This window comes from Elephas maximus, chromosome 18, assembly GCF_024166365.1.
Source record: "Elephas maximus indicus isolate mEleMax1 chromosome 18, mEleMax1 primary haplotype, whole genome shotgun sequence".
NCBI classification, from domain to species: Eukaryota; Metazoa; Chordata; class Mammalia; order Proboscidea; family Elephantidae; genus Elephas; species Elephas maximus.
The window spans coordinates 29,272,767-29,286,699 of NC_064836.1; the positions used below are offsets into that span (position 1 = coordinate 29,272,767).

General features: G+C 51.7%; 1 protein-coding gene across 3 annotated transcripts in view; it reads left to right on the forward strand.

Annotated features, from left to right (window-relative positions):
- URB1 (URB1 ribosome biogenesis homolog) overlaps nucleotides 1-13,933 on the forward strand; it is a 91,669-nt gene that overhangs the window by 76,292 nt on the left and 1,444 nt on the right. For 2 of the 3 annotated variants that reach the window (XM_049857779.1, XM_049857780.1), the window contains exons 31-38: nucleotides 2,390-2,550; nucleotides 3,041-3,152; nucleotides 5,441-5,547; nucleotides 6,405-6,548; nucleotides 7,742-7,851; nucleotides 9,529-9,726; nucleotides 10,970-11,211; nucleotides 12,457-13,047. In XM_049857779.1, coding sequence (XP_049713736.1) covers nucleotides 2,390-2,550; nucleotides 3,041-3,152; nucleotides 5,441-5,547; nucleotides 6,405-6,548; nucleotides 7,742-7,851; nucleotides 9,529-9,726; nucleotides 10,970-11,211; nucleotides 12,457-13,047 — 1,665 coding nt within the window. The other variant, XM_049857781.1, reaches the window with a different exon arrangement.

The following is a 13,933-nucleotide window of genomic DNA, read 5'->3' on the forward strand; positions in this document are numbered from 1 at the left end:
AGGTGGCTGTTGTCCAGGACCCTGTCCCTTGGACTCCCACCTACTTGCCCTCCCAGAGACTCCCAGCTCACAGAGTCTGCCAGGTTCCGCCTAGGTTTCCCCTCCCTGTGCTGCAGCCTGGAAATGCTGTGGCTGTAAGCTGGGACAGTCAAGAGGTTCACCTTGTTTGTTTCCCATATCCCAGGAGTCACTGTTCTTTGTTGCCTCATGTCTTATGTCTTGGATATCATTGTTTCATTTCTTTGGTCCAGTTCTTTACTTGTTTCAGGTGGTAGTAAACTTGGTCCCTATCGCTCCGTCTTGGCCATGAATAGAAGTCCTGATTATTCTTTGATGAGGTGTAAATATTGAGGAAGAAGAAGGTAAATGGCTGTGTAAATGACCCCGCCTCCTCTGTCAACCTTCCCTTGGGTAAGAGGCTCCAAGGAGCTCCATGCACCTGAGGACAAGGACAGGAGCTCACCCATGATGGGCCGACTTGGCCTCTCTTGGACCTCATTGCCCCCAAACAGTAGGGCTTCAGGCGTGGCTGTGCGGGTCCTCCACTCCTTGGCTTAAAGTGGTTCCTATACTCTTGAACCATCCACCCATTTAGATACCATTACATGGCTGTGAAGCTGGTTGGGGATCAAGGAGAAATAACTGATTATTGTACAGTAAAACCTGCGAAAGCCGGACCCTGTGTAGGGCAGAAACCAATCAGAGAAGGAAAACACAAATGTTTTCCACTAAAATAAGTGATAGAAAAGTGATAGGACTGCACCCTGTCAAAGGCAGAAAACTTAAAAAGACCCAGAAAAACAAGGCAGTTCCGTCAGTTTCGGCTCTCACAAGTGTTACTGCATTACAATTTTTATTATTATTTCTATTATTTTATTCTAAATTTTTAGATTTGTCAACATTATTCTTTAGAAACCTAAATTTAGGGAGATTGGAGGGAAAATGGCTTTTTATCTTCTATTGATAGAACATTACAGGATTACTCACCTGGAGGAGTTACTTCACTTGGTTTGTGTGTGGTTTCTAATTTAACTAGATCGCCGGTCACTGAATATCATCCTGGGTAGTGATCATGACCAGACCCTGCTTGATCATTTCTGAACAAGGTGACCCATTTCTCTTCTGAGGTTTTCTTGACAATGTTTATCTTGTAAAAAAGACCCACGTTTTTATTAAAGACTAAATGGAAGTATTTTGAATGTTAATGAGCATTAGCCAAGCCGTTTCACTTGTGGTACATCCCTGGGTGTGACAGAAGTGGTTTGCACTTGACCACTAGCCTAAAGGTTGGTGATTTGAACCCACCCAGGGGCACCATGGAAGAAAAGGCCTGGCAGTCTGCTTCCGTAAGGATTACCAAAAAAAAATCAAACCTGTTGCCATGGAGTCGATTCTGGCTCATAGTGACTCTCTCTATAGGACAGAGTAGAACTGCCCCATAGGGTTTCCAGGGAGCAGCTGGTGGATTTGAACTGCTGACTTTTTTTTGGTTAGCAGCTGAGCTCTTAACCACTGCACCACCAGTGCTCTTCCATAAGGATTAAACCGAGCCAAACCCATGGACTGTTGAGTCAGTCCCAACTCATAGAGAAAACCCTATAGAGCAGTTCTGCTCTGTCACACATGGGGTTGCCATGAGTTGGAATCGACTCATTTGGGTTTGGGTTTTTTTGGCAAGGTGTGCCCCCCTCCCCACCCCTCTCGGTCACAGCCTCTCCTGGCACGGTTGCGGGTTTCTTGGGGCCTAAGAGATGGTGAGCGGATATCAGCCACCAGGCTCTATGGAGTATAGCTTTTGCTCAGGCTTGGTAGGCCAGTTTTCTCTGTGATTTTGTTGTTTGTTTGACGAAAGAACCAAGGTTGCAGAGTAGATATAAGAACACCAGTTTGTAAAGTGGTGGGCCAGATCGGCTTGCGTCTGTGTGACGGGCCTGGCTTCACCTGCCTTGTGTCCTTTTCTTGGTGGTCTTGTAGGTGGGGACCCAGGCGGTGGGCTGCATGAGGTGGGAACTGTGAGCTGATTTCCTCTGTGGACCCCAGCTGTACTCCCCCACCCTGCCCGCTGCAGGCTCAGCTGGAGGCCTGTGTCCCTTGCCACCGTTCTTCTCTAGCTCGTGGTGTTTGTGAGAAGTCATGGGATAATCCCGCTTGGGATTTACAAGCATCCTAGAAGCTAAAGGTGTGCAGCTCTTGCCACAGAAGGGAGAATGGCCTCTTTGTCCAACTTTAGCAGAAGCTGGAGGAGCTAGAGAGATACGTGCTCCTTCTAGCACATAGGTGATGTCGGTGAAACACGGGGAAATTTAATTCTCCAGGCTGCGCGTCACCATGGAGTCGTTTGTGTGTGAGTGTGTGTTTAATTAGCATGCCTGTATTTTATTTCCTGTAGAATTTGTGGTTGATTGTCGAAAATTTTTGGATTCCAATTCTCTGGGCCTGACAGTCGCGGCCCTCAGCAGCTATGACCCCAAGATGCGGGCTGCGGCCTACTATGTGCTGGCGGCCTACTACTCGCAGCTGGAAGGGGCACGGTTCCGGGAGCAGGCTCAGGTCAGGAGGAGGAGGGTACATCCTGCAGCCAAGGGTGGGCCTGGCGGGCTCAGAGCTGGCTCTCCTGGGGTCTGAAGATGTGGAGGGCTGTTGTCGGGAGACCACTGATGAAGAGCAAAGACCTCCCCTTTAGAAGGTGGCCTTTGATCCTCAACCGCTCAGGGTTTCCCCTACTAATCTCTCCTTGTGTTGTGGGTGGACAGCATGGTGTCATCTCTACTGGGGACTTCTTAGTCTGGACTGGATATTTAAAGGTGGCTCTGATCCACGACAGACTGGCCTAGAGACCTGTGTCCCCTGGTGGTGGAGGAATAAGAGCAGGTGGATTCTCAGGGCTTGGAGCCGGGTTTTCTCTGTTGCTGGGCACACACCTGACTCCTAGAGGAAAGCATGTCTGGGGTGGTGGCAGGCGAGGAGTGGCCACATCCCACACGAGACAGGACTGATGACAGATGTCCTGGAAACACTCGCCTGTTTTTCCTGTTTTCAGCTCCTTTACCTGTTGGACGTGGTCCGGAATGGGATCCGGTCTCAGAACATGAGACTCACTTTCTCCTTGTCGCTCTTCATTGCCAAAGCAGCCCTGCAGATCCTGAAGCCAGGTACCATGGACGTAGTCAGGCTGAGGCGAGTTGGAAGCCCTGAGGCCGATGAGGTCCACCCCAGGAGCGTATCCTGTAGGGATAATCACATGTGTATGAGAAATGGTTTCGTTTTCAGGGTCATCCAGTGCTTGTGATAGTCGAAGCCTGGGAGCCTCCACATGTCCCTCAGTAGTGGACAGATAAAGAAGTGTATCTGTGAGGATGCTCTTTACAGAGCCCGATGGGATGAGATCCAGTGAAAGCGAAGCGAAAGAAAGGTGCAGCACAGTGTGTTTGGACGATGGGGGCTGGGGGCAGGGAACATATGTTCATATTTTCTTGTTGTTGTCTTAGTCCTCTAGTGCTGCTATAACAGAAATACCACAGGTGGATGGCTTTAACAAAGAAAAGTCTATTTTCTCACAGTAAAGTAGGCTGAAAAGTCCGAATTCAGGGTGTCAGCTCCAGGGGAAGGTTTCTCTCTCTGTCAGCCTTTTCATCTTTGTTCCCCCAGACTAGGAGCTTCTCAGGTACAGGGACCCCAAGTCTAAAGGATGCACTCTGCTCCCGGTGCTGCTTTCTTGGTGGTATGAGGTCCCCAACTCTTTGCTTACTTCCCTTTTCTTTTATCTCCTGAGAGAGAAAAGGTGGTGCAGGCCACACTTCTGGGAAACGCCCTGTACCTTGGATCAGGGAGGTGACCTGAGTACGGGTGGCGTTACAATCCCACCCTAATCCTCTCAACATAAAATTACAATCAAAAAATGGAGGACAACCATACAGTACTGCGAATCATGGCCTAACCAAGTTCATACACTCATCTTTGGGGGGACATAATTCAGTCCATGACAGTTGTGTACCTGTACCCCATACCCCCATTGCCACGAAGTTGATTCTCACTCATAGCGACCCTATAGGACAGAGGAGAACTGCCCCGTAGAGTTCCCTAGGAGCACCTGGTGGATTTGAACTGCCGACTGGTTGGCAGCCATAGCTCTTAACCGTTGTACCACCAGAGTTTCCAGGTTATATACAACCAGCAAATAAAATTGAAGTAAAAACACAGGCTGGTCACAACCATCAGTGGACACGTCCACTTTGAGGCCTGTCCCCCAGGGGTTCAAAGCACAGACTCCAGCCTGGGTTTTCACCCTCATTAATTGCGTGAGCTGCGGCAGTCACTTCACTTCCCTGTGCCTTCATTTCCTGGCTGTGAAATGGGCTGATGATAGTGCTGAGCTCACAGGCTTGCTCTGAGGATGCTGTGGGGTCACACGTTACAGTCCTGACGGGGAGCCTGCACCCAGGCGCTCACATTGGTGTCAGCTGCTGCTGCTGCCACTGCTGTCATCAGTCACTGCTGCACCCGTATGAGGTGTCTGGGAGCTAGCGTGGCCTCGTGGGTCCTTGGCCCCTGAGCCGCTGAGCAGGCGTAGCCCGTGGTGTTAGAACATAGCTCCTTTCTGCTCTGACAGCAGGAGCGTCCCTGCCACGGCAGTGTGAGTGGAAGCTAGTCTGTCATTAGACCTTGTTTTGATTATTGAGGAGAAACCACAGAATGCGGGTACCATCAGGGACCGCAGAGTTCTTTTAGTGCAGCATGGCCCTTTTTCAGATGAGGAAACACACGCCCAGCCGAGGCCCCCGACGTTAAGTAGGTTGTCCCAGGACCCCCAGTCAGATTGTAGAATTATTAGAATTCACATCTCCTGATTTTCATCGGCTCCTACATGGTTTTTTCCTCATCTTGGAAATTCTGGGAGGAAAGAAAATAATTTAACTGTTCTCATACCCTAAAAGCCTGTCATGAGAAAAGATCAGAGCTGAGACCATGGTGCATTTGGTCTTGGCCTCCCATCCTGCCCTTGCCACCTGGTTGTGTCTGTCCCACAGCAAACCCCGAGTCTGAGGGTTGGAGGCAGCAGTGGGGATGGACAGGCCAGAGCCAGTGGTCCCGGGGGCAGCTTAGGTGGAGGGCATGTCTGTCCCACAGCAGACCCCGAGTCTGAGGGTTGGAGGCAGCAGTGGGGATGGACAGGCCGGAGCTGGCTTCTACAGCAGGATGCTAACCAGAGGGGGCACTGATGTCTCAGAGATGTGCTCTCTCCCTATCAGAGAAAGGATGTACGCAGGATAGAATTAAGGTGTCTATTCTGTATCATAATTCTTGAGAACGAGTCACCTGGGGGAGGATGTGGATGCCCCACGGGGACTAGGATAAAGGTTACCTACACCCTGCCGCCCACTCGGCCAGCCCATGGTGTCCCATGGGTGCCTGTGTGCCTGACCGTCTGCTGTCCCCACAGAGGAGCACATGTACCTGAGGATCAGCAAAGTCCTGCTGTCACATCAGGACCTGAATATGAACAAAGTTCCTGGCTTCTACCAGCTCTTCTACAGCTCTGACTTTGAGGTACTGCCTCCCAAGTCCTCCGACTTTGAGGTGCTGCCTCCCAAGTCCTCCGACTTTGAGGTGCTGCCTCCCAAGTCTTCTGACTTTGAGGTGCTGCCTCCAAAGTCCTCAAGGCCCTGAAGTAACTCCCAAGCTGGGTTACTCAGCTGCTGCTGTCGTTCGGATCTTTTCCTCATTCACACGCCAGAAACCATGGTGGCACAAACTGGGTTTGGCAGTAAGGTCGCAGAGAGCGAACATTTGAAAAGTGAAAGTTCACCCAGGCTTGCATGTGGACGTGTTTTTCCTTGAATGCGTTAATTTTAGGTAGATTCCCAAATTTTAAACCTTCTACTTCAGAGTTCTAAGCTGTATAGCATTTGCTTTTTTTTTGTTTTTTTTCTTTGGTGAATCACTGGGTTAACTATTAAATATGCTTTTATGGAACCACCTACCTGGCATAACACAGTTCAGCGTTTAAACTTGACCTGATCCTTTATTCCTGACAGAAGAAATGGAACCAAAGATGAGACTGAGCCTTGTTAATAACATAGTCAGAAATGGAAGAGTGCCTGGGTGATGCAAATAGTTAACCTGCTCAACTGCTAACCGAAAGGTTGGAGGTTCAAGTCCACCCAGAGGCACCTCCGAAGAAGAGTCTGGTGATCTACTTCCAAAAAACCACCCATTGAGAACCCTGTGCAACACAGTTCTACTCTTATCCACATGGGGTTGCCATGAGTCAAAATTGACTTGATGGCCCCTGATAATCAGAAATGGGGTGGGAGCTGCCATGTTGGAATCTTTGCTGCCCCTTGAAAATAGATAAAAGGGTTTGGACTGACTTAATAACCATGTCCTGTTTGGTTGGGTTGCAGCAAAAGACCGAGCAAGAGTGGGTCCTTGGCCTCCTGCGGCAGGGGATCCGAGACAAGCACTGCTACGCGCTGTACGCCAGACAGGGGGTTTTCCACATCATCCTGTCCTTCTTCAACAGCCCACTGTGTGACGAAGCGGCCCAGGTGCGCACACTTCCAGCTCATTTGGGACTGAAAGGTTGCTGCTCTTTCTCGAGGTTCCATTTGGAAGCTGATCCCAGCCTGGACCCAACTGTTGCCCTGGTCTCCTCCTTCGCCACTGGTCCTGGCTGTCAGTTAGGGGAAGTGAGGTGCCTTTCATGCCTGTCCTGTTGCCTGTGTGCCATGGAGGCGGAGTCGTTTGCGGCTGCACTGCTATCAGCACCATGTTTTTCCTCTGACAGAGAAATGCTTTTCGCTGTAGCCCTCTTACTGTGCCCCCAACTAATATTAAGGCCTCTTTCTTTTGCCATCAAGAGGGAGGAGCTGGTCGATAACCATGAGCCTCTGGAGCTGGCTAAGAAATCTAGTAATAAGTAACACCCATTAATGGACAAGCTACTGTGGCTGAGGAGGCCTTAAGCTGCCAGGATTTCAGTTGGTGCTCGGAGCTGGTGTCATCAGACTTGGCTGGGAAACAGGGTGTTGGGAGTTTGCCCTGACTGCCAAGTAGCTATGAAGAAAATCCGTTCAATCAGCGTTGTCTCCTAGAACTCAGAGCTGGTCAATATGTGTGTTTTCTAAATGCGGTGGGTAGCTGGACAGAGGAAATAGGAACAGTTTTTGGTATTTTGGTTAATTTCTAGCCTGGCTGATAGTTGGTAAAACAGGAGTAAGTCCGAGGTAAGAAATGCGTTTGAAGAAGTTGAATTTGAGTTATGGTGTGTTTCATTTGGATGGGATGTGAGAATTGTAAAGCACGTAATTGGTGGTTCCACAGGCAGTCCCACTTCCATGGCCTCCTTTCCGGGTGGTGGAACAGGAACCAGAAGCTTGTGACTGGGCTAGACATGGATCCCTGTCCTCCCTGGCTCGGGCTGCACGTGTGCAGTGAGCGCCCTGGGCCGTGTGGTTTCCACGGTGCATCTTTGCCTGTGGGCTGGTTCCTTGTGATGGATTAGCAGAAGTCAGGACCCCCCAGGACCCGGCGATTGCTGTGGAACGTTGTGTCCTCTGTATGGCACTTTTGGGCCAGGGCACTCTCCTACACGGTCACCACTCTCACAGACTTAGGGAAACAAGCTTGGTTTTTAGCAGCTGCCTTAACGTAGCATTCCTCTGTATTTTTTTGAAGCTGTTCCTTTGATGAAGTAAGTTGATTTTCTCATTGGAGAGTAACTTTTTGTTTTGGTTTTCAGACTTTGATTCTGGAAATTCTACGGAACGCCGCCCAGGTTGCCAAATCTGCCTATGAAATCATACGCGACTATAGCCTCTTAACATGGCTTGTCCACACCCTCGAGAGCAGGTGAGCATCTGCTGCATGGGGCGTGTGTCTGGAGGAGGTGGGGACAGGGACAGCTGTGCGCTCCTGGTCTCGTGTTGACTGGAAGTGCCCAGTGAAGTCAGTGCCCCCTGACAAGTGTCACCTCCCACCATCTATGCAGCTGGTGCGGGGTGGCTCCTCCCACTGTGGCCTGGCTTCAATGCGGCTGCTCTTTCTCTTTGGCAGAGGCTCAACCAGCCAGCTTTCCACCTTTTGTGCGCAGGCAGGCCCCTGCCTTGGTGTGCTGACAAGCTTTAAAAAAAAAAAAAATCTGGCAAGCTTTATGTGGCCGGAAATAGTCTCGTGGGAGGTACCCTGGTGGCATAGTGGTTATGTGCTCGGCTACTAACCTAAAGGTCAGTGGTTCGAACCCACCAGCTGCTCCTTGGGAAAAAGATCTGGAATCGTGTTTCTGTAAAGGTCTATAGGCTGGGAAGTGGGCAGTTCTGTTGTGTCCTGTCGGGTTACTATGAGTTGGAATTAACTCAGCGGCAACGGACTTTTTTAAAGGTTTTAAAGAATACCGGTTGCAATCAAGTCCACTCTGACTTATGAGGACCCCATGTGTGTCAGAGTAGAACTGTGCTCCATAGGTTTTTAGAAGCTGATTTTTTGTAAGTAGATTGCCAGGCCTTTCTTCCAACGTGCCTCTGGGTGGCAAAAACCTCCAACCTTTAGCCAGCAGCAAGTATGATAACCATTTGTACCACTAGGGGGCGCTGTAAAGAATACAACCCCTCCTTCAGGTGGAGACAAAGAGGCTTCAGCTTCAGGAGGGTCATTGAACTGCCTAGTGAGGTGGGGGCACAGTACCAGGTCCTTGATGCAGAGCTGGCATGGGGGAAGTCAGGGGCCGAGTCTATGGTTCATGTTGGCCCTCCTGAGCATGAGGCTTCCGGAGGGAGGACACCATGTCGCAGCACACAGCACCTGGTGAGAAGGGGCTCTGCCTTCCACAGAATTGCTGTAGTGAACCTGGGGGTGGCCAGTCCCTTTGTGGCCACCTTTTCTGAAATTTCTCTAGAAGAAACGGATGTCCTAAATCTGGAATGTGTCCCTTGTCGTCAACTTCAGAACTGTTTCAGATTTACAAAACACGTAATTGGCCAGTTCCCGTCCCTGGCAGATAACTTTAGGTTTTTAGGAACGGGACAACTCTTTATTATCGTCTGTGGTGGCTCCAGAATTTCTCTTTAGTGGGGCACTCAGGGCTGTCGTCTGGTTAGGAAGAAGGTTGGGGGCCCCTTGTGGTGTCTTGAAGGAGCATGCGTATAGCAGGCACCCTGTTTTTACGTACATGGTGTTTGTCTGGGGATTGGAGCAGAGGGGAGGTGAGCAGATTTAACAGGGAGGAGAGGTGAAGCCCCAGCCACCACTTGGTACTGTCCTGCCCCCACCCTTCCCCCCTCACACCCAGCCTGGACAGACAGGCCCCATGAAGGAAGTGAAGTCCCAGCCGTCACTTGTTACAGTTCCCCACCCCTCCCACCCTGCCCCCCTCACACCCAGCCTGGACAGACAGGTCTCCATGAAGGGGGTGAAGCTCTAGCTACCACTTGGTTCTGTTCCCCCATGCCCCCTCACATTCAGCCTGGACAGAGAGGCCCCATGAAGGGGATGACGTGAACAGACTGAAAGTAGCCCCGTGTGTGCTTCCAGGTTTCTGGAGACACGGCTGCTCTCCAGCGTCATCTCCTTGGTGCACACGCTGTGGATGACCAACCTGGGAGACAGGGTGGTGGAGCCTGAGAGCCAGCCACCTTGCAAGCCGGGGTCCCAGGAGCCCCCAAAGCTGCTGGCCCTGCACCTAATTGATGAGTTCCTTTACGTTCTCATCGCGCTCGTGAAGCACCTGAGGTAAGTGCCCAGCCTGCCAGGAGTGCCCCCCCGTGCCGTGTGGTCTGTGTTGGCCGACACCGCTGTTTGGTCCGTCACTTGTGGTGTCACCTCTCGGTGACAACTCTGCAGGTGGGTCTGGGCCGTGGCCTGGTGTGAATTGGTGTCAGTCGTGGGTGCCTTCAGGAATTCAGTCTTAGCTGTCCCCTCCCTTCTGCTTCAACTTTATAAGGCTCCTTTGCAAGACCCTGAGAACATTACGCACTGTAAAAGTTGAGAGCATGTCGTTTTTAGCAGATGAACCCCCTACCTTGATATGTTGTTTTAAACCTTGGAATAAAGTGCTGTTGGGGGGGTGGGGGGCGGGGATCGTATTTCCATGAGGAAGTTAGAGGTGACCCCACACTTACCTCTGCCTCCATCGGCCTGGGAGGACTCACTTGTCCGGGGATTTTCTGGAATATTTCTGTACTGTCATCCAAGCCCTTGGCATAGCACTCCTGCTTAGGAGAGCCAGGTTCTCCTCCGACCCCACCGTATCTGCTCCCATGTTTCTGACTTTAGAACCAAGGTATGCTAATTGGAACCAGAAGATTGGTAGCAAATGCATTGTAATATCAGAATGAAAATGCTTTTGATAAAGAGCAGGCATTTTGTTTGATGTTGCTGCAGGTTAAATTGGTAAATCCCTGCTGGTAAGCCACGTCTCTTATTTTGTGGTTATGGGAAGGTATGTTGGTCTTTAACAAAATGTTATTTGAAGTAACGATTTTATTTCTAAAATCATACGGAATGGACGTTATGGAATCATAACTCTTCTCCGAGTTGGAGAGATGGCATTCCTGCCAGCGGCCCAGTCAGGCTTTGGCCATGGGTAGTGATGCTCTCCCAGGCGTCCTGGCCTTTTCCACTTGAGTCTGAGTTTCCAGAGGAAGAAGGCTTGGCAGTCCTGGCGTTGCGTTTTTTTAGGGCCTTACACCCTGACCCTCGGGCTTCCTCTGCCTCCCGATTCCATTTAGCCTTGGTTTCCAAAGGGATCCTCCAATTGGGGGTCCTCCAGGGTGACAGGCCCGAGTCTCCACTTTCTGCTTCCCCAGAGTGGTTCCCCTTTTCCTTGTGTTGACCCCGGGGCTCTTGTGCAGGGTCTCATCAGGGGATGGACCATTTGCACACTGGTTCTGTGACATGACTGGCCTTACCAGTCCTGGGCTGCCGGGAAGGGGAGCCCCCTCCGCTTCAGTCTGTGCCTCTGGCTTCTGAACAGGCCCACCTTGGACCCTGCCCAGGTGACCAGCTTCTTCTCAGCGCTCGACTCTGTGCTGAGGTACCGGGCCACTGTCATGCGGGCCTTCAAGGAGATGAACCGGTTCACCGTCAATGAGAGGATGCTCGCCACCAAGGATGTCCTCATTCTCCTGCACAAATGGAGCCTCATAGGAAGAGACACCAAGCTCCAGGAAGACCTGAAAACAGTCGCTGAGAAGCACCAAGTCAGGGAGCTCACGAGTGAGTGTCAGGCCTCTGCATGGCGTGTTCACCAGAGTGCTGTTCCTCCCAGAGCAGCACCTTCAAAGCTGACAGAGCTTAGAGACGGGCACACCCACCTCCACAGCCCTGGAGAGGGAGGGAGGGTAGCCTACATCTGCCAGGCCAATTTCTTGGTGGTAGAAGTGCAGCCCTGGGGGTGGGGAGGGGGAGTGGGCAGGCCATCCCGGAAGGAAGCAAACATAGGCAGTGTGTAGGTGAAGCTTCAACAGCGCGTTTCCATGGAAGGCAGGTGAGGGCGACTCACTTGCTGGACTGGACATTGTTAGATTTCTTAGCTTCCTGAAGGTGAACATAAGGAAAGAAAGGCACCAGCCATCAGTGGTGTTGGTGATCATCTGCCAGGGGGCTGCAGAGGATGGTGGGAGGGGCACTCCAGCCATCAGTGGTGTTGGCGGTCATCTGCCAGGGGACCACAGAGGACGATGGGAGGGGCAGTCCAGCCATCAGTGGTGTTGGTGGTCATCTGCCAGGGGGCCGCAGAGGATGATGGGAAGGGGCACTGAGTTTGCAGCTGGTAGACCTGATGTGAGGTCCAGTCATACCACTGTGGAGAATGTGGCCTTTGGATAAGTTTCCTCCTCTACCTAAGTAGCAGGTTGCTCACCTGTAAAGTGGGGGGATGGGAGTAGAGGGACCAACAGCTGCTTGCCCCCTCCTGTCAGCACAGTATGGGGACGGGAGGTAGGGGGACCAATAGCTGCTTGCCCCCTCCAGTCAGCACAGTGTGGGGACAGGAGTGGAGGGACCACAGCTGCTTGCCCCGTCCTGTCAGCGCAGTGTGGGGATGGAGGGGGGACCACAGCTGCTGGCCCCGTCTCCTGTCAGCACAGTGTGGGGTCAGCACAGCCAGAGCTGGAGTGAAGCCCCAGAATGGCCACTTACACTCATATCTGTTTCTCCACATGTGAAACAGCCACAGTGAAGGCAGCCGCTTCGTCAGATGGCTGTGAGGGTAAATGAGCCAATTGTAGTCACAACACCGACTGTCCCAGTAACCTGCCGAGCAACTGCCGTGTCCCATGCACAGGTGCGGGCCAGCTCGCACAGTGCCAGCTGCTCAGCACACAGACACTGTCCCCTCCCCTGTTGGGCCCCCCAGTTGTGGATCTGTGTGTGCATAAGCACATAGAGTTTATTTGCTTGGCCTTTAGCGTCCCTCCGCTCTCCCATGCTGAAGCCTGCCCTTTTGTATCTGTGTGACAGAAATGATCAAGGAGAAGAACAAGCCCATTGGGCTGGCCCGCTCCAAAGGCCCCCGGGGACGGAAGAGGAGGCCTGGGGAGGCAGGAGAGACAGCTGCCCCCGAGCTGAAGGCGGCCAGCCTGGACACCTGCAGGGAACTTCTGAGGTCCGTACTGACTCACTGGGAGCCTGTGTTCCCTGGCCCCGAACCCTCTCAGGAGCCAGAGGACGGGGCCACCCCTGAGAGCAGCGCTCTGCATGCCACTGCCTCCTTGGTGGCCAATTGGGTGCTGCGGACTGTGGCCAAACACCCGCCCAGTGGGTCCAGGGCCGCCAGACTCCTCGGCTGGCTCAAGAGCTACATTTTGCCGCAGCCAGTGGTCGTGGCTGACCTTCTCAGGGACGGCTCAGTGAGGAGTGGCCTATTTAAGCTATACAGCCGACTCTGCGGGGCCGAGGGGCTGGTGGGGCCTGCACAGGGGCTGGCCTGTCTGTTCAACACCGTCATGATGCAGCTGGTGGCCACCCAGGGCCCCATGGGGAGCCCCTTCCACCTGGCCATCGAGGCCCTCTGCCTCACCTCTCTGACAGATGAAGATGAAGCCACGAGAGGTAATGTCCCTTCTTTGTGTGGGGTGGGCAACTGCTGTTCCTCAGAGCCAGAATCCCCTTCATTTACGTGCTGAGGCAGCCCCTTACCACAGTTCGAGCGTGGCAGAGGGCTTGCCGTGGGCACTGAGTCCAAGGGAGAGCACGTCTGTGTGGAGAGGGGCGCCCCTCGGAGCCTGCTGCCCCCTACAGGCTCCCCTGGCCTGTAAAACTCTGGCTTTCCATGCTTTATTGGCCATGACCCACATATAGACTTGTTTCACATCATGGCCAGATGTGTGTATACGTGTGTGTAAGTCTTGTGTGTGTAAGTCTTGAGTGTGCACATGTGTATGTGTGTAAGCCTTGTGTGTGCACATGTGTGTATGTTTGTATATGTGTATATGTGTTTAAATAAGTTGTGTGTGCACATGTGTATGTGTATATGCATGTAAGTTGTGTGTACATGTAAGTCATGTGTGCATGTTTGTACATGTGTGTAAGTCTTGTGTGCACGTGTATAAATGTTTAAATCTGCATGTATGTATTGTGTATGCATGTAAGTCGTGTGCACATGTGTGCATATGTGTATGTGTAGATGCATGTAAGTTTTGTATGTATTTTGTGTGCACATGTGCGTGTGTATAGTACATGTGTGTCTTGTATGTGCACACATGTGTATCTGTGTGCATGTACATGTGTATGCATGTAAGTTGTGTGTACATGGGTGTGTATATGTGTACGTGTAGATACATGTGTGTTAGTTTTGTGTGCACATGTGCATGTGTACGTGTGTACATGTGTTTAAGTCTGTCTGCATATATGTGTAAGTTGTGTGCACAGGTGTGTATATGTATGTGTAGATGCATGTAAGTTTTGTGTGTGCACATGTGCGTGTGTATGTGTGTGT